General features: G+C 39.6%; 1 protein-coding gene across 6 annotated transcripts in view; it reads left to right on the top strand.

Annotated features, from left to right (window-relative positions):
* LOC100358984 (vascular endothelial growth factor receptor kdr-like) overlaps nucleotides 1-24,550 on the top strand; it is a 291,681-nt gene that overhangs the window by 122,045 nt on the left and 145,086 nt on the right. For all 6 annotated transcript variants that reach the window (XM_051827734.2, XM_051827731.2, XM_070067438.1 and 3 more), the window contains exons 10-12: nucleotides 2,901-3,073; nucleotides 14,739-14,889; nucleotides 18,441-18,561. In XM_051827734.2, the coding sequence (XP_051683694.2) occupies nucleotides 2,901-3,073; nucleotides 14,739-14,889; nucleotides 18,441-18,561 (445 nt within the window). The remainder of the gene's footprint in view (nucleotides 1-2,900; nucleotides 3,074-14,738; nucleotides 14,890-18,440; nucleotides 18,562-24,550) is intronic.

The following is a 24,550-nucleotide window of genomic DNA, read 5'->3' as shown; positions in this document are numbered from 1 at the left end:
TACAGATCATCTTACCTAGCCTAGTAGAGCTCCTTGAACATCAGGGTAAGAAGTGGTATGTTGGAAAGAATATGGACTTATGAACCAGACAGATCTGTGTTCCAATTCATATTCTTTAAAATACCAGGCATACCAGCTAAACTCTTTAAGTTTTGGTTTATTCATCAATAAATTTTTTTTTGGTTTAAAAATATGACAGAATTTATTTCTTTTTTTTTTTACCTTTCTTTAATGAATATAAATTTCCAAAGTACAGAATATGGATTACAATGCCTTCCCCCCCATAACGTCCCTCCAACCCGCAACCCTCCCCTTATCCACTCCCTCTCCCCTTCCATTCACATCAAGATTCATTTTCGATTCTCTTTATATACAGAAGATCAGTTTAGCATGCATTAAGTAAAGATTTCAACAGTTTGCTCCCACACAGAAACATAAAGTGAAAAATACTGTTTGAGTACTAGTTATAGCATTAAATCTCAATGTACAGCACACTAAGGACAAAGATCCTACATGAGGAGTAAGTGCACAGTGACTCCTGTTGTTGACTTAACAAATTGACACTCTTGTTTATGGCATCAGTAATCACCCTAGGCTCTTGTCATGAGCTGCCAAGGCTATGGAAGCCCCCTGAGTTCACTGACTCTGATCATATTTAGACAAGGCCATGGTCAAAGTGGAAGTTCTCTCCTCCCTTCAGAGAAAGGTACCTCCTTCTTTGATGACCCGTTCTTTCCACTGGGATCTCACTCACAGAGATCTTTCATGTAGGGTTTTTTTTTTCCCCCAGAGTGTCTTGGCTTTCCATGCCTGAAATACTCTCATGGGCATTTCAGCCGGATCCACATGCCTTTAGGGCTAATTCTGAGGCCACAGTGCTGTTTAGGACATTTGCCATTCTATGGGTCTGCTGTGTATCTCACTTCCCATGTTGGATCATTCTCTCCCTTTTTGATTCTATCAGCTAGTATTTGCAGACACTATTCTTGTTTATGTGATCCCTTTGGTTCATAGTCCTATCATTGTGATCAATTTTGAACAGAAATTGATCACTGGGACTAGTGAGATGGCATTGGTACATGCCACCTTGATGGGATTGAATTCGAATCCCCTGGTATGTTCCTAACTCTACCGTTTGAGGTAAGTCAGCTTGAGCATGTCCTGAATTGCACATCTCTTCCCTCTCTTATTCCCACTCTTATATTTAACAGCAATCACTTTTCAGTTAAGTTTCAGCACTTAAGAAGAATTGTGTATTGATTACAGTATTCAACCAAAAGTATTAAGTAGAACAAACAAACAAAAATACTAAGAGGGATAACATATCAAGTTGCTTATCAACAGTGAAGGTGAGGGCTGATCAAGTCACCGTTTCTCATAGTGTTCATTTCACTTTAACAGGTTTCGTTTTTGGTGATCAGTTAGTTGTCACCTATCAAGGAGAATAAGTGGTATTTGTCCCTTTGGGATTGGCTTATTTTACTCAACATAATGTTTTCCAAATTCCTAACAGGAATCACTGTTCAGTTAAAATTTAAACACCTAAGAATAATTGTGTGTTAATTACAGAGTTCAACCAATGTTACTAGAACAAAGAAAAAATACTACAATGGATAAAGTATTACATTGTACATCAACCGTCAGGACAAGAGCTGATCAAGTCACTGTTTCTCATAGTGTCCATTTCACTTTAACAAGTTTCCCCTTTGGTGGTCAGTTAGTTGTCGCCAATCAGGGAGAACATATGATATTTGTCCCTTTGGGACTGGCTTAATTCTATCAGCATGATGTTTTCCAAATTCCTCCATCTTGTTGCAAATGACTGGGTTTCGTTGTTTTTGAATGCTGTATAGTATTCTATAGAGTACATGTCCCATAATTTCTTTATCCAGACTACTGTTGATGGGCATTTGGGTTGGTTCCAGGTCTTAGCTACTGTGAATTGAGCTGCAATAAACATTAATGTGCAGACAACATTTTTGTTTGCCAATTTAATTTCCTTTGGGTAAATTCCAAGGAGTGGGATGGCTGGGTTGAATGGTAGGGTTATATTCAGGTTTCTGAGGCATCTCCAGACTGACTTCCATAGTGGCTTATCAATAAAATCTTAATGATGACATTTACATTACATGATTGGTTTGGGAATCAGATAAAATAAATGACCGCTATTGTGTTTATCTTTATTGCTTTTTTTAATAGCCTGAATTCAAATTTCGAGAGTCAGAAGTATTGTATGTGAAGCTAAGTTTTAGAAAGATTAATGTGACCTTATGCATATATAATGGTTTGTAATGGAGAAAGACTAGAGAAATAACTATAGGTACCGAAAGTTATAGCATTAGAACATGTGAGACATACTGTAGGCCTTAATAAGCTGACTGCATTGTAAATATAACAAGGAATGTATTTGGGAAACATAGCAGAGATTCTCAGGTTTCTTTATCCAATTATATGTACTAATCAAAACCCATGGTTCTGAAGTCCTTTACATTTTTCAAATTTGGTGGAATGTGAAAGTGGTAGTGCTAAGGCCAAATACCCTAGAAGATCTGAGTTCATAAATGCCAAAAGAAGAGCATTGGCTTTGTATACAGGATATTACTGATAAACTTGGGAGAAGATGATTTTAAAATAATGAGATGGAGGAAAATATCAGTATAAGGGGAAAAGGAATGGATGAGTTGTGAGGAAGTGGAAGCATGAATGCGTGGCATTTTCTGAGTTTTGGCCACTGGGAAAAAGGAAGGGGCAGGTTCCATCTTTACTTCCAGTGTGGCTGTCCTGTTTCCACCAGGGCATTATTGGGGGGGGAGAGATTTCACTGATGTGTCTCCAGAGTAGGAGGTTGAATGTTCTAGAGGCAAGTATTGTACTAATAATTCCTCCTGCATGCTTCACAGGTTCAAAGATGGAAAACCACTCCCTGTAAATCATACCTTCCAGCCTGACCCTCTTAAGTACAAGCTCACGATCTTGGAAGTGAATTCAAAGCATGCTGGGAACTATACTTTTGCCCTGAGCAATACCAAACATGATCTCTACAAAAACCTCACAATACAACTAATTGTCAATGGTAAGTTTTTGGGATTTAGGACATGCAATAGCTCTGTTTGGGTTCCTGTATCAGTGTTTTTAGCAAAGAGGTGCAAAGCAGGAGTCTGATGGAAACTACCTTTGTTATGTAGAAGCAGTGGTTTTGGAAGTTCATTTTGGTCACCTAGAATTTGATGATCAACTCTATATGCTTACAGAATTTTCAGAGATCTGATGCTTTTTCTCTGCCATTTTCTGTTACTAGATACCTTCAATTGGTCTCCTCTTATTGAGAAAATGTTATTTTGATGTAGGGAGAATCAACAATCCTTTGCAGTGCCTGTTTCCCTACATGAAATAGATTATGAAGAAAGGATTGCATTGTCTTCGATGGCCAATCATTATCCACTCCTTGTAGAACACCTCAAATGTTGGACATATGATATCATCAAACAGTTTCTGAGCACAGCTATGGCTGTCTGCCTCATCATGCCCCTACTCCAGTGTCATCGGGTGGTTCAAAGACAATGTGACTTCCCTACCTTGCCACATTGAGAAGACAGTACTCTTTTCTGGATTATTTGTCTATGCATTATTTTCAAGCAGAAAAGCTTCCAGCCATTGCTAGTTTCCTAGCTTACCTGCCACTTACATACTCGACTTCTGATGCAGGAATATGAAGTGTTAGGGTGCATGAGAAATAAGAGCTGACAAAATGGTACTCTCCCTCTTTCTTTAGCCTTAATCCAACAGCAGAATAAGAATGGGTTCTTATTTAGTTCTAAGATTATGCCTTCCTATGCTTCATTGCTCAGTAGTAATGCTCTGGAAAGGGATGTGTGTGGTAGATAAAGGGAATGTTTCTCCTATATGTTGACAGGAGCCAAAGAACTTCCACTGATTTCCCATGCACATTAGCAGGGAGCTGGATTGGAAGTAGAACAGCCAGGACTAGAGCCTGTGCTCATATGGGATGCCAGCCTTGCAGGTGGCTGCTTATTCTGCTATACCACAATGCCAGCCCCCAAGGCAATGTGATCTTAAGCAAATCACTTTGGCCTCATGGGTCTCAGTTTCATCATCTTCAAAATGAGTATCATGATACCTACCTCACTGAGCTGGAATAAAAATTATATGACGCCAAGGAAATCTCATATTTTTCCTTCTTGTTCATTCAACTCTTCTGCCAGGTTATTGAATATTGCTATCTAGGCAGCATATCTTAGGCCTAGTTTCCAAGACATACTTTCAATATCAAGTGAAGTGTCCAGACACAGACTGTCCAGTCTGACACAGTCTATTCTTTTTTTTATTTTTGACAGTTAGAGTTAGACAGTGAGAGAAAGAGAGAGAGAGACAGACAGACAGAGAAAGGTCTTCCTTTTCCATTGGTTCACCCCCCCAAATGGCCACTACAGCCGGCGCGCTGCACCAATCCGGAGCCAGGAGCCAGGTGCTTTCTCCTGGTCTCCCATGCAGGTGCAGGGCCCAAGCACTTTGGCCATCGTCCACTGCCTTCCAGGGCCACAGCAGAAAGCTGGACTGGAAGAGGAGCAACCAGGACAGAATCCGGCGCCCCAACCGGGACTAGAACCCGGGGTGCCGGCACCGCAGGCGGAGGATTAGCCTAGTGAGCTGTGGCGCCTGCCGACACAGTCTATTCTAAACAGGCAAAGAAAAGGCCAAAGCCAGGGTAAAGAGGAAAATTCCCCATTCCACCCACCACTCTCAATTACCTGAGTCTTTCCTGTGTATTAAGGTCACTCTTGACTTAGAATTTCACCAGTGAGGTATGTAATGAGGAAGAGGAAAAGTAGCACAAGGTTAGTAGTATCTTCTATGCTTCCTAGGGAGATTTTTGGTCAAAAGCTGCATGGATTGTGCTTTCTCAAGATTATGTTTCCAGTTTTTTTTAATTGTTTTATTTTCTTCTACTACCAATTTGTCAGTGTTTTAGAGATATCACTTTATTAGATACACTCAATTCAGAACTTTTAGGAACCAAAATAGCCCTTGTTCATCACAGATAGGAGAACCAAGGGGCTTATTACCAACTATGATCTCTTTCCCCACGTCCAAACAAAATTCACTAATAGGCATTTGTTCGTTGCCAATCACAGCTCGTTTGATGGCCAGAAAATTGACTGATCTTCAGGTATGGGGTCTATGAGTCTGTAGTGTCTGCATTGACTCCTTTTACCACCCACTGCTTGGCTAATTTCTAAAGACATCTAGAGCCCATTTCTTAGACTAATAACGTCAGACAGTGAATCTGAATTTAAGCATACATACAGAAAAACATATGTAGCTCTATACTGGGCCTATGGTGTGCATAATTAAAGGACAAATAATTCCCTCTTTCCAACCTGCATTTACTCCAGTAAAGGAAACAGAGAAGTAAAATAGTAGCACAGCCTAGCAGAAATAGCTCATAATCCTAAGTGAGAAAAGTTGCTTCAGGTGAAAATCTAGGAAAGAAATAATCCACTTAGTATCATCCAGCTAGTCCAAAGCATAGGATAACATAATTTGACTTCCATATCAGAATGAGGGAGTAAGTTTTCCAAGATTTAAAACAATATGTTCAAAAGCAGCCAAAACTTTTCTGATTTAGTTAAATTAAAATGACAGATTTGGCTACTATTTCACAGATCCCAGATATCAATGAATTGTCCTCATAATCACTCTGGTGTAAGCAGTCTAGTGTGAGAAAGCCAAGTTCCTTGTTGCCTTGCTACTACTAGTGTGTTGTTATCATCCACACAACATGAGATAGCTCTCTATCACCAACCCTAGCTGCTGAGGATGGGAAACATAGTCTTTAAGTGGGCAATCATGGGAGTGAGGTGGGTGTTTGGTGTAGCAGTTAAATACCTCTTGGGATATCTAGATCTCATATCAGGGTGCTATGTTTGAGAACTGCCACTAATTCTGATCCACATTCCTGCTAATGCACACCTGGGAGGTAGCAGTGATGGCTCAGGTACTTAGATCCGTACTACCCATATGGGAGATTTGGATTGAGTTCTTGACTCCTGGCTTCAGCTGCCTCCAACTCCAGGTGTTGTGGGCATTTGGGGTATGAACCAGTTGGTGGAAGACCTTTCTCTCTCAAGTAAAATGAAAATGCTTTTTAAAATGAAGCTTAAAAAATGGACAATCATTTCCCAGTTATCAAATCTGTCACTATAAATGAAGGGAAGTAGGAAGACAAATAGAAGTGTATACCATATTTCCAATTTCAACAGTACAGTTCAGAACCAAAGCCCTGAACTTTATGCTTTTTTCCTTTGCTAAAGTTCTTTTGATTAACACTTAGATCAGCTTCACGATGGACCATGATTGTTTTCACTCTGCCCCCCAGCCTCTATGTTGCATGTCAAGGTAGAAAGGCAAAGGTAATGTTTACTCATTAATATGGCACTAAAGTCTTGTAGAAAACTTGGAGGAGAGGAGTCATCAGGGCTGAGGACATATAAGCTCCTCTCAAAGGCTGCAGCCTCCAGTGCTAGCTGGCCTTGTACCCATATTCTAAGCAGATAAAATTATTGCAATTTTAAGATTTCAGACTAGGAAGACCTGTATCTCTTTCTCTGATTTGTCTGGTTTTCAAGGAGCCACCAGCCTAGAAGCTGCTTCATGGCCCTGTGTTTCCCCTGCATAGCTCTTGGTGGTTTGGGAAGATTTTCTAGGATATTTGGCCTTACTGTAAGGGGAGGGTAGTAGGAGGCAGAAGGAAGAGGAATAACATTGTCCTTGCTCCCAGCTAGGAAGCTATGGAAAGTCCTCCTGAGAAGATGCTCTTCCCCAGTCCCAAACGTGTGTTTTGGCTCTACCCAGTCATTTAGACTCTTCTGGGAGAATCTCCTAATTGACGTCAAGATGATTTCTGGTCAGCTTAGTTGGCACAAACTCTTTCATAGCCCACTCACCTTCTCTAGGGCAGAGTATCTACCCTTCTGAGGATTTCTGTCAATCTCTATCTTCACTTACAAGAGGAAAATGCAGGGCTAATAAACTTGTCGTAATACTAACAGGAATGTCACTGGATAGGGAATTATTCTTAGAAACACATTGGCCTTACTTCTAAGTCAGGGTGTTCCAAACTTAATCTCCTTATTCTTCAGTTTCTATATCTATTGAATGAGTATGTTCATCATAGCACATTAATTTGGACATCTTTCTCCCTAAGATATCTGTATCAATGAAGAAGAAAACTATACCTGTCTTAGGTGACCATGAAAGGCAGAAACTCAAAATTAAAGTGGCAGACTACAAGGAAAGAAAGATTTTTTTGTCCCTTTTAAACAATAAAAACTTTGAAGAATGGAAAAACTGCTTTGTGAGATAACTAGCATCCTGTCTAATAGAGGCAGGACAACTGCTTGGTAGGTATGGGCTAGGAAGTATTTTTTTTTTTAATTTTTTTTTTATTTTTATTTTTTTTTATTTTTTTTTGACAGGCAGAGTGGACAGTGAGAGAGAGAGACAGAGAGAAAGGTCTTCCTTTGCCGTTGGTTCACCCTCCAATGGCTGCCGCGGCCGGCGCGCTGCAGCCGGCGCACCGCGCTGATCCGATGGCAGGAGCCAGGAGCCAGGTGCTTTTCCTGGTCTCCCATGGGGTGCAGGGCCCAAGCACCTGGGCCATCCTCCACTGCACTCCCTGGCCACAGCAGAGGGCTGGCCTGGAAGAGGGGCAACCGGGACAGAATCCGGCGCCCCGACCGGGACTAGAACCCGGTGTGCCGGCGCCGCTAGGCGGAAGATTAGCCTAGTGAGCCGCGGCGCCGGCCTAGGAAGTATTTTGCCCTCTAGTGTACTTTAAATCCTTGATGTGTGTGTGTGTGTGTGTGTGTGTGTGAGAGAGAGAGAGAGAGAGAGAGAGAGAAAATTTTTCCAAGGTGACATACATAGCCCAAATGAATTTTTCAACATGTGATGTTTCCCAACAGAGTCCTGGGGTCTACCTGAAAAGTCACGTTCTAGGGTCACAAGTACACATGGATTCTCTGCCTCAAAACAAACTCTCTTTGGCCTTGGCCTCCCTAGAATGCTCCTCTCAGCATTCATCCACTTGCCAGGCTGACCATTTTGGCTCCATATTGACCCCAAAAGGGTCATCTCACCAGGATCTCCATGACAGCTACCTGTCTCCCTCTACCTCAGGAAAGATCCTACGAGGTAAAGGAATAGCTTTAGAAAGTTAAAATGCTACTTCCAGAGCCCTTCCTGTCTCTGCCCTTCTCTAAAATGCCCACCGACTACGAGAACATGCTAGCACATTAAGTGAAAGGAACACAGAACTGAATGGAAGCAATAGCCAATTTAACTTCTGACTGGAATGGTTTCAACTTAGATACTAATTTGTCCCAAAGGACTCAAGAGGAAAGAACGAGAGAGAGGACCTAGTGATGAGTTTTATTACATTTTATTTTGTGCTTGATTCTTTTCATTTTCCCCAAGGAAAAAAATGTTTTCTGGATTATTCAGTGGAAAACAAGGTCATGTTCCTTTTGATATTGTGACTGAGGAGACACATTAATACAGAAGGAAAAGGAAGGTTTATTTTCCCTCAATTCTCTAATCCACAATGCAGATCTTTTTTCTTCTTGGTGGTTTTTTTTTTTCCCCTCTGGCTGTTGGAAGCAGAAATGGGAAGAATCCAGTAAGGTCTTCTGGCTGATAGAAGGGCAGCACTGGGTTCCACATGTGAGCCCTACACTTTACTCTTTGATCAGGACCACATCAGAGACATTCAAGATAACACTCTCTACTATTGTGGTTAGTATTAAATTCTGGATTTAACAGTGAATGCAACGGGCCAATGAGTCTATTTTTTTAAATTTTATATAAGTTACACAAGTTTCATGTATTTCATATATGCAGATTTAGGAACATAATGATACTTCCCGCCCTACTCTCGCTTCCATCCTTGATCCAACACTTCTTCCTCTTCCCTCTCACATTCGCACTCTTAATTTTTATAAAGATCTATTTACTTAATGACAATTAGTTCAACAAATAATATCAAGAAACTCCTGGCTACTCCTATCAAGTTGCAAGTTCTAGAATTTATTTCAGTAATTGTCCTCCTAGATATAGGAAGTGGGAACACAACTATCCACTTAGGGACCTGAACCTGAGGAGCATTGTGAATCTTCACTTTTTCTTTACTAGACAATAAAAAGGATGCTCCCCCAGGTTCCTGTCAATCTATAAAGCAAGTTGGTGCACATGACTTCAGATTTTCCTCATAGCTACCCTGAAATGTAATTTTTCATTTCTACTATTCATAAACATCATATTTTGTAGATACTATTGTTTTTTTTTAATTCTTTGATTTATTTATTTGAAAGTCAGAGTTACACAGAGAGAGAAGAGGCAGAGAGAGAGAGGGAGAGAGGTGTCTTCCATCCGCTGGTTCACTCCCCAGTTGGTCGTTAACAGCTGGAGCTGCGCTGATCCAAAGCTAGGATCCAGGAGCTTCTTTCAGGTCTCCCACGGAGGTTCAGGGGCCCAAGGACATGGGCCATCTTCCACTGCTTTCCAAGGCCACAGCAGAGAGCTGGATGGGAAGTGGAGCAGCTGGGCCTTGAACTGGCTCCCACATGGGCTGCCAGCACTGCATGCAGCGGCTTTACCTGCTATTCCACACCACTGGCCCCTGTAGATACTATTGTTATCCTGCTTCATAGATTACAGGACTGATGCACAGAGAGGTGAGGTTACTTGCTCCATGGCAAGGAAGTGAGAAAGTCGTAATTTGAACCTATCCAGTCTAGTTCCAAAGGGCTTGCTCTTAATCATGGAACACCACAATGGGATGTCCCAAAATTACTGACAGCCTGAATATGACCTCTGTAAGTTCTTTGTGAAGCCTGTTCTCAAATCCCTGCCTTGCCTGAAGGACATGAGAGTGTCTTACTGAATCTAGAAAAACATTACTTTCCTTTACTGCTCTGGGGATATTTGATCTCCATGGTAAGTCTGTTTTAGGGCACCTCAGGACACTTTGCAAACCTTTCTGATGAAGTTCATATATATTTTCTGGAGTGTTTCTCAGGACCTGGAGAAAGACTCCAGAGAAAAAGATAACTAGAATGGGAGGTTTTGTCCATAAAGTAGCAGAGGTTGGGGAGAGATACTACAGTTAATGGAGGACAGGGCCCTTCCTTGCTCTTAGACAATTCTGAGTTCAAATCCTGTTCCACCACTAGCTCTGCAGCTTTTGTCAAGTCTCTTGACCACTTCAAATTTGTCGTTCTGGTCTAAAATGTGGATAACACTAAATACTTAGGGCAGTTGTGAAGATTAAAATAGATGACAAATGAAAACATGTAGCACAGGACTTGGCATATAGTAGTTGCTCCATGAATCTCTCTGCTTTCTGGTATGAGAGATGCAGCTACAACCAGCTTTGAAGTCTGAAAGCAGCTTTGCTTTATCCTCAAAATACCTACATTCTGGAGAAAAACAGTTAACATAAATAGCCATGTCTCTAACTGGGAATAGTACTATCCCTTGATATGTTTAGGTCTCTTCTGCCATTGGACCTCTCAAAATGTCAGGCTTAGTTTGGGGCTATAAGATCACTGTGTTTCTTTGAGCACTGATTTTGTAGCTGTTTGATTGTACAGGATTCTGCATACATTGAACAAGCACCTCTTGAATGCTCCTTGGGTGCTATATACAAAACTAAAGAGTGAACAAGGTATTGCCTATAAAAGAACATTGGAGCAAAGCCTCCCTTGTTTCTGCAAGTCCTTGATGTTCCTGAAAATGGTTTTGGAATCAATCAGAAATGAAAGAGGATGTACTGAAAAGTAAAAAAAAAAAAAAAAAATCAAAAATCACTTTTTCCATCCTATGTAACCCTTACTCCAGCTGGTACAGCTCAGTGCCAAGGGAGATCTCTTTGGCCTATGAATGAATTCTCCCATGGGTGGATGAAGGACTGAAGTAAGTATCTGACTTCCAAAGCATTTTGAAGTACGTGAGAGGCCTGTTGCTGCTGCAATACACAACATGGGATACTGAAGAAATCAGCATGACAGACTCTGTTGGAGGTGGCTAAGAACAAATAAAAGGGGAAAAGCTCTCAACAACCAGCACACAGATATCAATTGCCAGCTTGTGGCCACTGTTAGCAAGCCCACCTGCCTGAGGACCCCAGCACTAGGCCCATCTGCAGATTGCACCAATAACCCACCCCATATCTCTTGCCAACTATCTGAAGTCAACTTATATTTGACAAGGATACTAAGAATGTATCTTTTAAAAAATGACTTTATTTATTTTTATATATATATCTTCCATCTGTTGGTTCACTCCCCAAATGGCCACAATGTACAGAGCTGAGCCAATCCAAAGCCAGGAGCCAGGAGCTTCTTCCAGGTCTCCCACATAGATGCAGGGGCCCAAGAACTTGGATCATCTTTCATTTCTTTCCCAGGCCATAAGCAGAAAGTTGGATTGGAAAAGGAGCAGCTGGGATACGAACTAGCATCCATATAGGATGCTGGCACTGCAGGTGGAGTCTTAGCCTACTACGAAAAAGCGCCGGCCCCAGGATACCATGAATATATCATGGATAAAGGACAGTATCTTCAATTTTTGGTGTTGGGATAACTGGATATAGACATACAAGTAAATGAAATTGGACCCTTATCTTAGATCCTACAAAAAATCAGCTTGAAGTAGATTAATTGTCAGACTCAAAATCATAAAACTTCTAGAAGAAAATTAAGAGGGAATCTCCTTGGCATTTTCCCTGGTTGTTGATTTCTTGTATATGGTACTGAAAATGCAGACAACAAAAGCAAGAAGACATGTGGGGTTATATCAAACTAAAAATATTCTTTCAATTAAATAAATAAATAAATAAATAAATAAATTTTAATGGATGGGGCTGGCATTGGGGCATAGTGGGTAAAGCTACCACCTGCAATACTGGCATCCTATATGGGCACCAGTTCAAGTCCCTGCTGATCCACTTCTGATACAGCTCCCTGCTAACATGCCTGGGAATGCACAGTAGGATGGCCTAAGTACTTGGGCCCCTGCACCCATGTGGGAGACCCGGAAGAAGCTCCTGTTTTCTGGCTTTGGAGCAGCTCAGCTTCAGACATTGTGGCCATTTGTGTAGTGAACCAGCAGATGAAAGATTCTCTCTCTCTGACCCTGCCTTTTAAATAAATAAATCTTAACAAGCAAAGATCTTCTGAACATCAAAGGAAACAATCAACAATATGAATAGATAATCTACTTATTGGAATAAAATATTTGGAATTTTGTGTCTCAGAAGTGGTCAACATTCAAAACATATAAGGGAATCATATCACTCAGTAGCAGGAAAACAAATAATGATCTTAAAATTGGCAAGTGAACTGAATAATTTTCCAAAAAAGACAAACAATGGTGTTATGGCTTGAATGTGATTTTGTCTTCAGTGTGAATGTGGGATTTTTTAATGGGTGGGGCCTAATGGAGGTCCTTAGAACAATTGGGTTCATACCTTTGGTAGGGATTGTGTGAGACCCTTCTTTCAATTCCTATTTGGAGATTTGATCTCTTCTTTGTACATGTGCTCCCACCATTACCATCTACTAGAATGTGATACAACCAAGCAGACTCTCTCAAGAGCTGAGCCAGTGCAGACACTATGCCAGTGAACCTCCAAAACTGTGAGATAAACGAGTATCTTTTCTTTATCAAGTTAGCCAGCATCAGATATTTTGTTGTGCTAACACATAATGAACTAATACAGATAGGCAACAATTATGTGAAATGATGCTCAACATCAGTAATCATCAGGGAAATGCAAATCAAAAGAAGGGAATTCTTGTATGCTGTTGATTGCAAAGTGAATTTATGTGCTCAGTTTGGAAAACAGTATATGCCTAACTCAAAAAAAAAGTAGAAGAGACATCTTACATCATTCAGTAAAATCCTACGTCCAGATATATGAAAATATTTGTATACATAGATATCAGGTTTGCAGTGTTGTTAGCAAGATGAGGAGGTGGGTAAGAGGTCTCAGGCTTTACTCCCTCCCACAGAAAATTCAACCAGCAACTCTCCATAGACAAGAAAGAGCATCTTTATGAAAACGCCCAAATTTGAGAATAAGCTGGATTCACCTGTGTGAATAAAAGATCCACATAAACGCTGCATTAAAACGGCAAAAGAAACATTCTCATGTTAGTATTAGCCGGATGCTGGGTTGGAAGCAGAGTAGCCAGGACTTGAACCAGACATTCCAATCAATATGAGATGTGGACGTTTCAAGGAGTCACTTAACTGCTGCACCAAACCTCTGCTTCTGGCCAACTTATTTTTGACAAAAGTGACTTTTGGTGCTTTTTCACACTGTGGGAAAAGTACAGTCTCTTCAATAAAAGGTGCTGGGAAAACTGGATATCAACATTCAGAAGAATTAAATTAGAGCCTTATATTTGATGACATATAAAATGCATTCAAAGTAGATTCAAGACTGAAATATAAGGTCTGAGAGTAAAATTACTAGAAGACAGCACAGGATGAAAATTACATGGCACTAGTTTGGGCCTATCCCTAGCTGTTGCTGGCATTTGGGGAATGAACCAGCAGATATGAGCTTTCTGTGTCTCTCTCACTCTCTATTCTCTGCCTTTCAAATAACTACAAATAAATTTTAAAGTGGTTCCTGGGGCTTAGTAAGTACAATAAAAATGTTTATTGTATTATTAATGTTGTTGTTATAAATGTTGTTTGAGATGTTTGTGACAAAATATAGTTGTAGTCAGTTAAGAGTGAAGGCATTGAAGTTAGGCTACCAGAATTAATAGACCAACATATCTGTGTAACTTTGGGAAAGGTACTTAATGTTGCATTTTCTTAATCTGTGAATCAGGATAATTACAGTGCCAACCTCCCAAGCTGAGGATTAAATTAGTTAATTTGCATAAAACATTTAAAAATTTCCTTGCACTTAGCCCAATTAACTACTATAGTAATGCTAGTATTGATACTATTAGTATTATTATCAATATACAGAAGTGAAGCAAGCAGTTAATGTAAGTAGGGAACTCTGAGAAGGGAGCCATGCATCAAATGCTATCCAGCAAATCTGAGAGACTCCTGTTTTTGTTGTTGGTTTTCTTAAATTCATATCCAAAGAATAAATGTTATTGCAAATAATGAAAAGAACAACTGTTAGCTCTTATAATTAAGTTCAATATGTAATGCAATCAGTGAATTTGTGTCCAGGCTGCAGAGGTGAATTGAATGTTAATCCTGCCTTTTTCTAGGCTTGCAATCCAAAAGAATACTTTGAAATCCATAGGTTCTGCTACTTGAGGCATTGCAATTTACTTGTCTTCAGTAGGATTCTTTGGTGTCAACTGAATGTGACTGGGGTGATATTTTAAAATATTTCACAAAACTAAGGCATGGGCCCTGATTAGGCCAGGCCATAATATAGGCAAAGAATGTGAGAAATCTGGGTCATATTAACCTTTAAGTTGTTGAACCATTGAACTGTTAACAAAAGACGGTTCTATCCTTGAGGAAGAACCAGAGTTGTGATAGAGAGGCAGCAGTTATTTATAATTAGACAAAGAAGTATTTCAGTAGTTTAACCACTGGGATGTCTGTCATAATAGTACCAGTTAAAATACCAGCCTTGATGTGGAATCTTAATCACTGTATTTTCTTTTCTTGTCCAGAAAAACCTAAAATCTATGAGAAGGAGACAGATTTGAAGAGCATCCAACCAATATTCCTTGGCAGTGAGAACATCCTTCGTTGTACCGCAAGTGGTGTCCCTGCTCCCTTCTTCTTGTGGGCCTGGGAACCCTGCAGTCAGATGGATGAGATGTAAGTGACTTGCAGGCCAAAGGGCCCTGGGAATTGTTAAGATACAGGAAAGATGGGAAGACTCAGGATCTTACCATGTTTTCTCTTTTATCTGACATTAAAGGTACTAGTGTCAGTGGTATTAGGATGGGGGCTGGAAACTAAAAGAAGAGGAAGAACTCCAACTTTCCAATTCAGTGTTTGACCAATATGTTCCTTCCAAAGTCTGTCTGAAATTAGAGGAACAAAAAATTGCTGTGGTTGTTGGTCTAGTGACATTTTTTAACTTTTATTTAATAAATATAAATTTCTAAAGTATAGCTTTTGGATTACAGTGGCTTTTCCCTCCCATCTCCCGCTCCCTCTCCTATTCCATTCACATCAAGATTCATTTTCAGTTATCTTGATATACAGAAGATTTGATTTAGGATATGACCTGATATTTAAGTAGGAGAGGAACAGAACAGAGAAGGTTCCCAAATATCTATCATGTATGGAGATATTTTGGTAGTGGGCCTGGAAATTGTGCTTGTCTTGTCTGTTTGAGAACTGCTTCCATGGTATGTCAAATTGAATAGTAAACTTGATAGGCAAATCTGCTAGCAAATAGCATGTTTAGATGAGAAAATACTCATTTTAGCTTCCTGTGACCCTCTTGAAGAATATTAGGCAGGGATTCTTCTCTCTAGAAACAAATAGAGATCTAGAGGCAAAGAGGGAATGAATCACTTCTCACAACACAGAGTTGAAGGAGAAATCACAATGACAGTCAGGTGTCCTAACAGCAAACATGTTTGAATTTCTTCTTATTTGAGCCCTTCTATAAGCCTGGACCATCTTAGAAACTTGCAGCAGTATGCTCTGTTTCTGAGGAGCTGCTTGCATTACTTTTGAACAATGGGTTGAATGTGTCACATACAAGAGCTAGTGAAAGGAAATGTGAAATTTAGAAAGGTCAAGTGAATTTCCCTAAATTTCATAGTTGGGAGCATTTGAGAATATGGCATCAGTGCTAACCTACCTTCTACCATAAAATCCCCTCTATAGATCTACGAGAGGCCAGAAATTCTATGCCTTGGAATCATTCTGAAATGATGTGTAGGACAGTTATACTGGGTTCCAGTTTTCTCAGGGATGTTGTATTATCTGACCAGAGAAGTTAATCTAAATAATTGTGCTGAAAGTAGAGTTCAGATCATGTGGTCATAAGAGAGTGAATATTACAAAGGGTTAGTTGAGCTCTGAAGGAGGAGGTACTAGGAAGTGTTGGCATGACCTTTGTACAGAGGGAAATGTAGTGAATACAACCACTGAACCAAGCTCTAGATATTACGATAGAAATGGTTATGTCACATGAGTACTTACCAAGCAGTTTCCATAAATCCAGATCCACCTGATTTTCCCCTACTTACCGCTGGGCTCTTGGAATCATCTTTACCCCCTCTTAGGCACTAGGAAAGGGGTCTTGGGGGATGATAACAATGGTCCTACTTATTTACTCACTTTTAACTCTCAGTTTCCATCCTCCTCCTGACATTCTCTAATTTATTTGAAAGAGGAGAGAAAGAGATCTTTTACACTGGCTCACTCTCCAAATGGCTGTAAAAGCTGGGACTGGGCCTGCTTGAAGCTAGGAGCCAAGAATTCCATCTGGGTCTCCCACATGGGTGACAGGGCCCCAAGTATTTGGGCCATCATCTCCTGTTTTCTCAGGCACATTAGAAGGAGCTGGATTGGAAGTAGAGCAGCCAGAAATTGAACTGGCTGTCTGATATTGGATATGGGCTATGGGCTATGGGCTATGGGATGCGGGATGCCAACATTATAGGTAGTTTAACCCAGTGAGCCACAAGGCCAGCCCCAATGTTCTGTAATTTCTGATTCACATGTATTGGGCTCACTGAACTGAGTTGCAATGAAGACAGTTGCATTTTGTATCTGGAGGGAAAAGGAGAATTGAGTGAACAGTTTTCCTAGGAAATACCTTTGCCAGAGGCCGGCATTGTGATGCATCAAGTTAAGCTGCCTCCTGAAACACCAGTATCCCATATGGACACTGGTTTGAGTCCCAGCTGCCCCACTTCATATCCAGCTCTCTGCTAATGGGCCTGGGAAAGGAGCAGAAGATGACCCAAGCGCTTGGATCCCGGCCACCCATGTGGTTTGAAACCTGGATGGAGTTCCTGGCTCCTGGCTGGGGCCTGGCTCAGACCTGGCCATTGCAGCCATTTGGAGAGTGACCCAGCATATGAAATATTTCTCCTGCTATCTGTCCCTCTCTTTTTGTAACTCTGCCTTTCAAATAAATGAAATAAATATTTAAAAAGATTAAAGAAAATGAGTTTTCTGAAAGCCTCTCCTAAAATGTTTTCATTAAGTAAACAGTTATTGAGAACCTGTTATATTCTAGGAATAATGCCAGTAACTATCGAACACATTAATTTTAAAAAATCAAAATGTATTTAATTACCATAACAAGTTCGTGTGGTAGCTAATATTAGCTCCATTTTACAGATGAGGAAACTGAGGCTTAGAAGGCTAAGTAGGTTGTCACAGGGCATGCAAGGTAACAGTGTTTGGATATGAATTCCAGATCTACTGAGTAAAAGTCCAGTTAGTACTGTTATCATTCCCTCCAGTAATCTGCCTTTCTATAGATCTTATCTGGTCAACAATATCTTAGAACTCTCGTGATACTTTCCATGTTGCTGCAGGTTCAGAATGGGAAAGTTAATTGGGTAATAGATAACAATAAAGGAGAATCTCACAGGGTTTTAAATTCTACATTAGTCTGAAACAAGGGAATAGTCTAAATATGAATAATAGTCAAATTTTGTGCCTAGTTTCCTTCTAGCTACACAGGCCTCTTTGTTCATCCAACAAATCAGGCATATTCCCAGCTCAGGATTTTGTAATTACTCTTTCCTCCACTTAAAATTCTCTTCCCCAGAAATATTTATAGCTTATGTTTTATTTCTTTCAAGACTCTGCTCATGTGGTACCTTCTTGCAAAGGTCTTCCCTGACCACGTTAACTTCTAAAAGATGTACCTTTCTAAATGCCTCAGTCCATTGTTTGCTATAAAAAACATGTGAGACAAAATAATTTATAAGCAATAAAAGTTTAGCTCATGTTTCTGGAGAATGGAAAGGCCAAAAGCAAGGTAATGACATTTGGCTAGGGCCTTAGTGCTGTGTCATCCCATGGCTGAAGGTGAATAGGCAAGAGAGTACAAGAATAAAAAAGAGCCAAACCCACTTTTATGAGGAACCGATTCCCATGATAATGGCATTAATCCATTCATGAAGACATGGCCTAATTACTTTAAAGGTCTGACCTCTAAACATTGTTGCATTTGGGATTAAGTTTCCAACACATGAGTTTTGGGGAACACATTCAAACCAGATCACCAACCCATTAATCTCTTTGCCTCTAAGCTAGATGAAATTCAAGTCACCCTAGTAGAATGCAAGACTTCTTGTCCAGAACTCTCTGGTTAAAATATGCTCTGCTTGATATGCCCTTTACCTTTATAGTAACAAGCCTATAAATGTAGCTTCTTTCTTTTCCAGGTGTATGGAACGTGGAAAACGTATGCTGCTTTCCAACGAGACTGTGAGAAGTGACCTCCATGTTGGCAACAAGATCCTTTCCATTGAGGAAACTGTACTGACACGTGGAGAAAAGACCAAGGTAAGTTGTTGAGTTACGTGTAAGAAATGACCTCACAAGCTTTATAGAGTAGGGTTATTTTTTAGGTACCGGTATTACATTCCAGGAAAATGTAGGGTTCAGGGTAAATTGAAAAAAACTCTGCTTATTATAAAAACCAAGCTTGTTTCTCTGTGTTGCTTCATTCAAAAAAGAATAACATCTTAAGTCAACTCTTTCTGGGTCCCAGGACCTTGAAAATAGCCAGGGTATTGTTTTAAAAGAGGACTACTCTGAAGTCAGTTGGTCAACATGGATTCTGGAATCTATGGCGTGTATATAGGAGGTTGGAGGAAGCATTTGGGGTAAGGGTACAAGAGAAGAGCCTTCATGGGCTCATACAGCTCATAAATACAGCCCATATAGCTCTGGGTTAACAGTGTTGCTGACATACGTATGCTCAACTCCTCTAGCTGGAGAGTTAAAGGATAAGGGCATAATTCATATACCAACTATACTATGGAAAAAGGAATAAAATATATAAATTTAGGTCTTTAGCATCTGGCCAAAGGTGCAAATTCCATACAATGGAAAGCTCGTCAGAATGGGGACCAGTGAAGTAATATTGAAATCCTGGCTCCAAAACTTAAATAACTGTGTGAATCTGAGCAGTCTACTTCCCATCTCTGGATATCAATTTCCCAGTTAGTAAAATATATTTATTCATTAATTGAAATATTCATTATACTTAGTACATAAATAAGATGGTGATAAATATAAATCAGGCATCCCTTCTGTCCTCATGGAGCTTATTTTCTGTTATGGAATATGGATGGAACACAATGGGATATGGATAAATGAAATATCTCTACAATGAAAGCCACAAAACATTAATGAAATAAATCAAAGTGTATAAATAAATGGAAATATATCCTGTGTTCATGGAGTGGAAGAATTATTATTAAAATACATGATTGAAACCAATCTATAGATGTATCTACAGATTACAATCCCCATCAAAATGCCAATGTTATCCTTTTCAGAATTTAAAAAAAAGCAGTTGTGTGATTTGTGTGGAACCACAAAAGAACTTGAATAGCCAAAGCAATCATGAGGAAAAATAACAAAGCTGGAGATATCATACTACCTGACTTCAAAATATGCTGTACCACAAAAGCATAATAATTAAAGCAGCATAATATTTGCATAGAACAGGCAAATACAATAATTGAACAGAATAGAGTTAACTTCATGCATTTACAGACAACTGAATTTTGGTAAAGGAGCTAATAAAATGACAATTTTTTTAATAAATCATGCTGGGAAAACTGATTATCCAAATTAAAAAAATTGTAATTTATGTCTCACCAGTTACAAATATCAGCTTAAAAACAATAGATTACAAGGCCAACATTGTGGTGTAGCAGATTAAGTTGCTGTTTGGGATGCCAGTATCCCATGTTGGAGTGCCAGTTCAAATCCCAGCTGCTTTGCTTCCAATTCAACTCTCTACTAATGTACTTGGGAAACCAGTGCATTACAGTGCAAGTGTTTGGGCCCTTTCCACTGACATGGGAGAACCAGATGGAATATTGTGAACATTTGGGGAGTGAACCAGCTGATGGGCAATCTCTCTCTCTCTCTCTCTCTCTCTGTCTCTCTCTCTCTCTCACACACACACACAAACATACACACACACATTGCTTTTCAAATAGATAATTCTTAAGCAGATTGACTTCAATGTGATATTCAAAACTATGAGACTACTAGAAGAAAACACAAACTCTCTCGCTCTCTAACTCTAGCTCTCAAAAAAATAAAGTTTTTTTTTTAAAACAAAGGAGTATGTTTTGAGGTATTTACTATACTCCTCCCTAAGAGCACTAGGTGAGGTGCATGTCTTCATCATGAGTTCCAGCAAGTGGAAAGGGCTGTCAGTTTGTCCATTGTCCTAAAAGGCTGCGCACTGGTTGATGAATAAAAAAAATCATGGCTAATAAAACCTCCATAAACTCACCACAAAAAGGAGAAACAAAATGCTAACATATCCAAGATTCCCAAAAGCGATTTATAGATTCAATGCAATACAAATCAAATTACTGAAGACATTCTTCTCAGATCTGGAAAAAATGATGCTGAAATTCATATGGAGACACAGGAGACCTTGAATAGTTAAAGCAAACTTGTACAACAAAAACAAAGCCAGAGGCATCACAATACCAGATTTCAGGATATACTACAGCGCAGTTGTTATCAAAACAGCATGGTACTGGTATAGAAACAGATGGATAGACCAATGGAACAGAATAGAAACACCAGAAATCAATCCAAACATCTACAGCCAACTCATATTTGATCAAGGATCCAAAACCAATCCCTGGAGTAATGGTGCTGGGAAAATTGGATTTCCACGTGCAGAAGCATGAAGCAAGACCCCTACATTGCACCTTACACAAAAATTCACTCAACGTGGATTAAAGACTTAAATCTATGACCCGACACCATCAAATTATTAGAGAACATTGGAGAAACCCTGCAAGATATAGGTACCGGCAAAAACTTCTTGGAAAAGACCCCTGAAGCACAGGCAGTCGGAGCAAAAATTAACATTTGGGATTGCATCAAATTGAGAAGTTTCTGTACTTCAAAAGAAACAGTCAGGAAAGTGAAGAGGCAACCGAAAGGATGGGAAAAATATTTGCAAACTATGCAACAGATAAAGGGCTAATGACCAGAATCTACAAAGAAATCAAGAAACTCCACAACATCAAAACAAACAACCCACTTAAGAGATGGGCCAAGGTCCTCAATAGACATTTTTCAAAAGAGGAAATCCAAATGGCCAACAGACACATGAAAAATGTTCAAGATCACTAGCAATCAGGAAATGCAAATCAAAACCACAATGAGGATTCACCTCACCCGGTTAGAATGGCTCACATTCAGAAATCTACCAACAGTGGATGCTGTAGAGGATGTGGGGAAAAAGGGACACTAACCCACTGTTGGTGGGAATGCAAACTGGTTAAGCCACTATGGAAGTCAGTCTGGAGATCCCTCAGAAACCTGAAGATAACCCTACCATTCGACCCAGCCATCCCACTCCTTGGAATTTACCCAAAGGAAATTAAATTGGCAAACAAAAAAGCGGTCTGCACCCTAATGTTTATTGCAGCTCAATTCACAATAGCTAAGACCTGGAACCAACCCAAATGCCCATCAACAGTAGACTGGATAAAGAAATTATGGGACATGTACTCTACAGAATACTATACAGCAGTCAAAAAAATGATATCTGGTCATTTGTAACAAGATGGAGGAATTTGGAAAACATCATGCTGAGTGAATCAAGCCAATCCCAAATGGACAAATATCATATGTTCTCCCTGATTGGCGACAACTAACTGAGCACCATAGGGGAAATCTGTTGAAGTGAAATTGACACTATGATAAACAGTGACTTGAATAGCCCTTGTCCTGACTGTTGATTTACAATGTAATACTATATCCATTTTAGTATTTTTTTCTAGTACTATTGGTTGAACTCTGTAATTAACACACAATTATCCTTAGGTGTTTAAATTTTAACTGAAAAGTGATCCCTGTTAAATGTAAGAGTGGGAATTAGAGAGGGAGGAGATGTACAATTTGGGACATGCTCAATTGGACTTGCCCCAAATGGTGGAGTTAGAAACGTGCCATGGGATTCCAATGCAATCCCATCAAGGTGGCATGACCAATGCTATCTCACTAGCCCAAGTGATCAATTTCAGTTCACAATTGATCACACTGATAGGTCTAAGAGTCAAAGGGATCACACAAACAAGACTAGTGTCTGCTAATACTAACTGATAGAATCAAAAAGAACAATCCATCATGGGAAGCGGGATACACAGCACACTCATAGAATGGCAGATGTTCTAAACAGCACTCTGGCCTCAGAATCAGCCCTTAAGGCATTCGGATATGGCTGAAGATCCCATGAGAGTATTTTAGGCATGGAAAGCCAAGACACTCTGGAAAAAAAAAAAAAAAAAGAAGAAGAAGACCTGAATGAAAGATCTCTGCGAGTGAGATCCCAGTGGCAAGAACGGGGCCATCAAAGAAGGAGGTACCTTTCTCTGAAGGGAGGAGAGAACTTCCACTTTGACTAAGACCCTGTCAGAATAAGATCGAAGTCGGCGAACTCAAAAGGCTTCAATAGCCTTGGCAGCTCCTGACTAGAGCCTAGCGGGATTACTGATGCCATACACAAGAGTGTCAAATTGTTAAGTCAACAACAGGAGTCACTGTGTGCTTACTTTTCATGTGGGATCTGTCCTTAATGTGATGTCCAATGTGAAGTAATGCTATAACTAGTAATGAAACAGTATTTTACACTTTGTGTTTCTATGTGGATTCAAACTGATGAAATCTTTACTGAATATATGCTGAATTGATCTTCTGTATATAAAGATAATTGAAAATGAATCTTGATGTGAATGGAATGGGAGAGGGTGTGGGTGATGGGAGGGGTGCGAGTGGGAGGGAAATTATTGGGGGGGGAAAGCCATTGTAATCCATAAGCTGTACTTTGGAAATTTATATTTACTATATAAAAAATTAAAACTTAAAAAAAGAAAGAAAATTTTGTATGTATTCACAATGGATTATTATGCAACCATAAAAGCAAGAAAATCCTGACATTTACAACAAAAGGAATGGAATTGGAGATCATTATACTAGGTGAAATGCTTCAGACACAGAAAAGATGTATCCTTTTTTCTTATGTGTATGTTATTATTTAAATAGTAAAAAATGTGTATATGCCATATTATTTGATATATTGATATTTGTCAATGTTGTTTAACTGAAGTATAGCCCTTATCTAATAATATACATTTATTCCCTCATTTTGTGATCTTTTTCATAAATCCTACCCTGCTTTCAAAAAGTTATGTGTGTATAATGTTTATATTTATAAAGTGAATATGGGAAAATCTCAAAAATGATTAAATCTATGTCACTTAAAACAAAATATCCAAGATTACTCTTCATAGTGGCACCAGGGAGTAACTCCAACAATTTGAATTGGTCTGCTATGAGTCATTACAATGCATGCCTTACTTTTAAAGCAACAAAACGTTTTTTCGAACAAGAAGACAAACTAGTACTAGTCACTTTTTTGACAGTACACAATTACTCAAATCAACTATAGTTGTGGGGGTACATACCTATGGGCCTTATCTCACATAACTCTTTGTAAGTAATTTCAGGCCTTTTGTCAATTAGTATTTGCTGTAAGCAAAAACATGTTTTAATTTTTAATCTTGATTTAAATTTTAAGCTTGATTTAAACATTGCTTTTTTGTATGAGGCCAACACCAGCTGTGCAGAAAGGGCTCTGGAGAGTGTTTGTAGCAGGACACACCTGCAGCTCTTCTGTCCTGGAGGCTCCAGGGCAGCCAATATTGCTTCATCAAGTATATTCTTTAGGCCTTTCTGTGAAAGCACAGAACACTTCACATATTCAACATCATTCAGTACATAGGTCAGTTTTTCAACGTTCTCTGGAGTAATAGGCTTCTGTTTGTTCTTGGCAAGTTTCTCAATAACAGGGGAGTTATCTTTGAGATCATTTTGGGTCCCGACAAACAAGAAGTCTTTGGACAGCAGGTACCAGCTTTCCTTTCACGTTTTGAAATGAGAATGGAGAAACGACTGGAAAACAGGCTAGAAATGCATCTGTCTGTGAATAACTCAGTGGTCATACTTTATCATAATTCTTTTGCCCTGCACTATCAAAAAGTCCAAGAGTAGGCACTGACGCTGTGGCCTAGTATCCCATATGGGCATGGATTCGTGTCCAGGCTGTTCTTCTTTTGATATAGTTCTCTGTCTATGGCTTGGGAAAGCAGTGGAAGATAGCCCCAAGTGTTTTGGCCCCTGAATCTGCATGAGAGACCTGGAAGAAATTCGTGGCTCCTGGCTTCAGATCAACCCAGCTGCAGCCCTTGTCACCATTTGGGGCATGAGCCAGCAAATGAAAGAC

Source organism: Oryctolagus cuniculus, chromosome X (assembly GCF_964237555.1).
Source record: "Oryctolagus cuniculus chromosome X, mOryCun1.1, whole genome shotgun sequence".
NCBI classification, from domain to species: Eukaryota; Metazoa; Chordata; class Mammalia; order Lagomorpha; family Leporidae; genus Oryctolagus; species Oryctolagus cuniculus.
The sequence above is the reverse complement of the archived record's forward strand: the minus strand, read 5'-3'. Positions and strand labels throughout refer to the sequence as shown.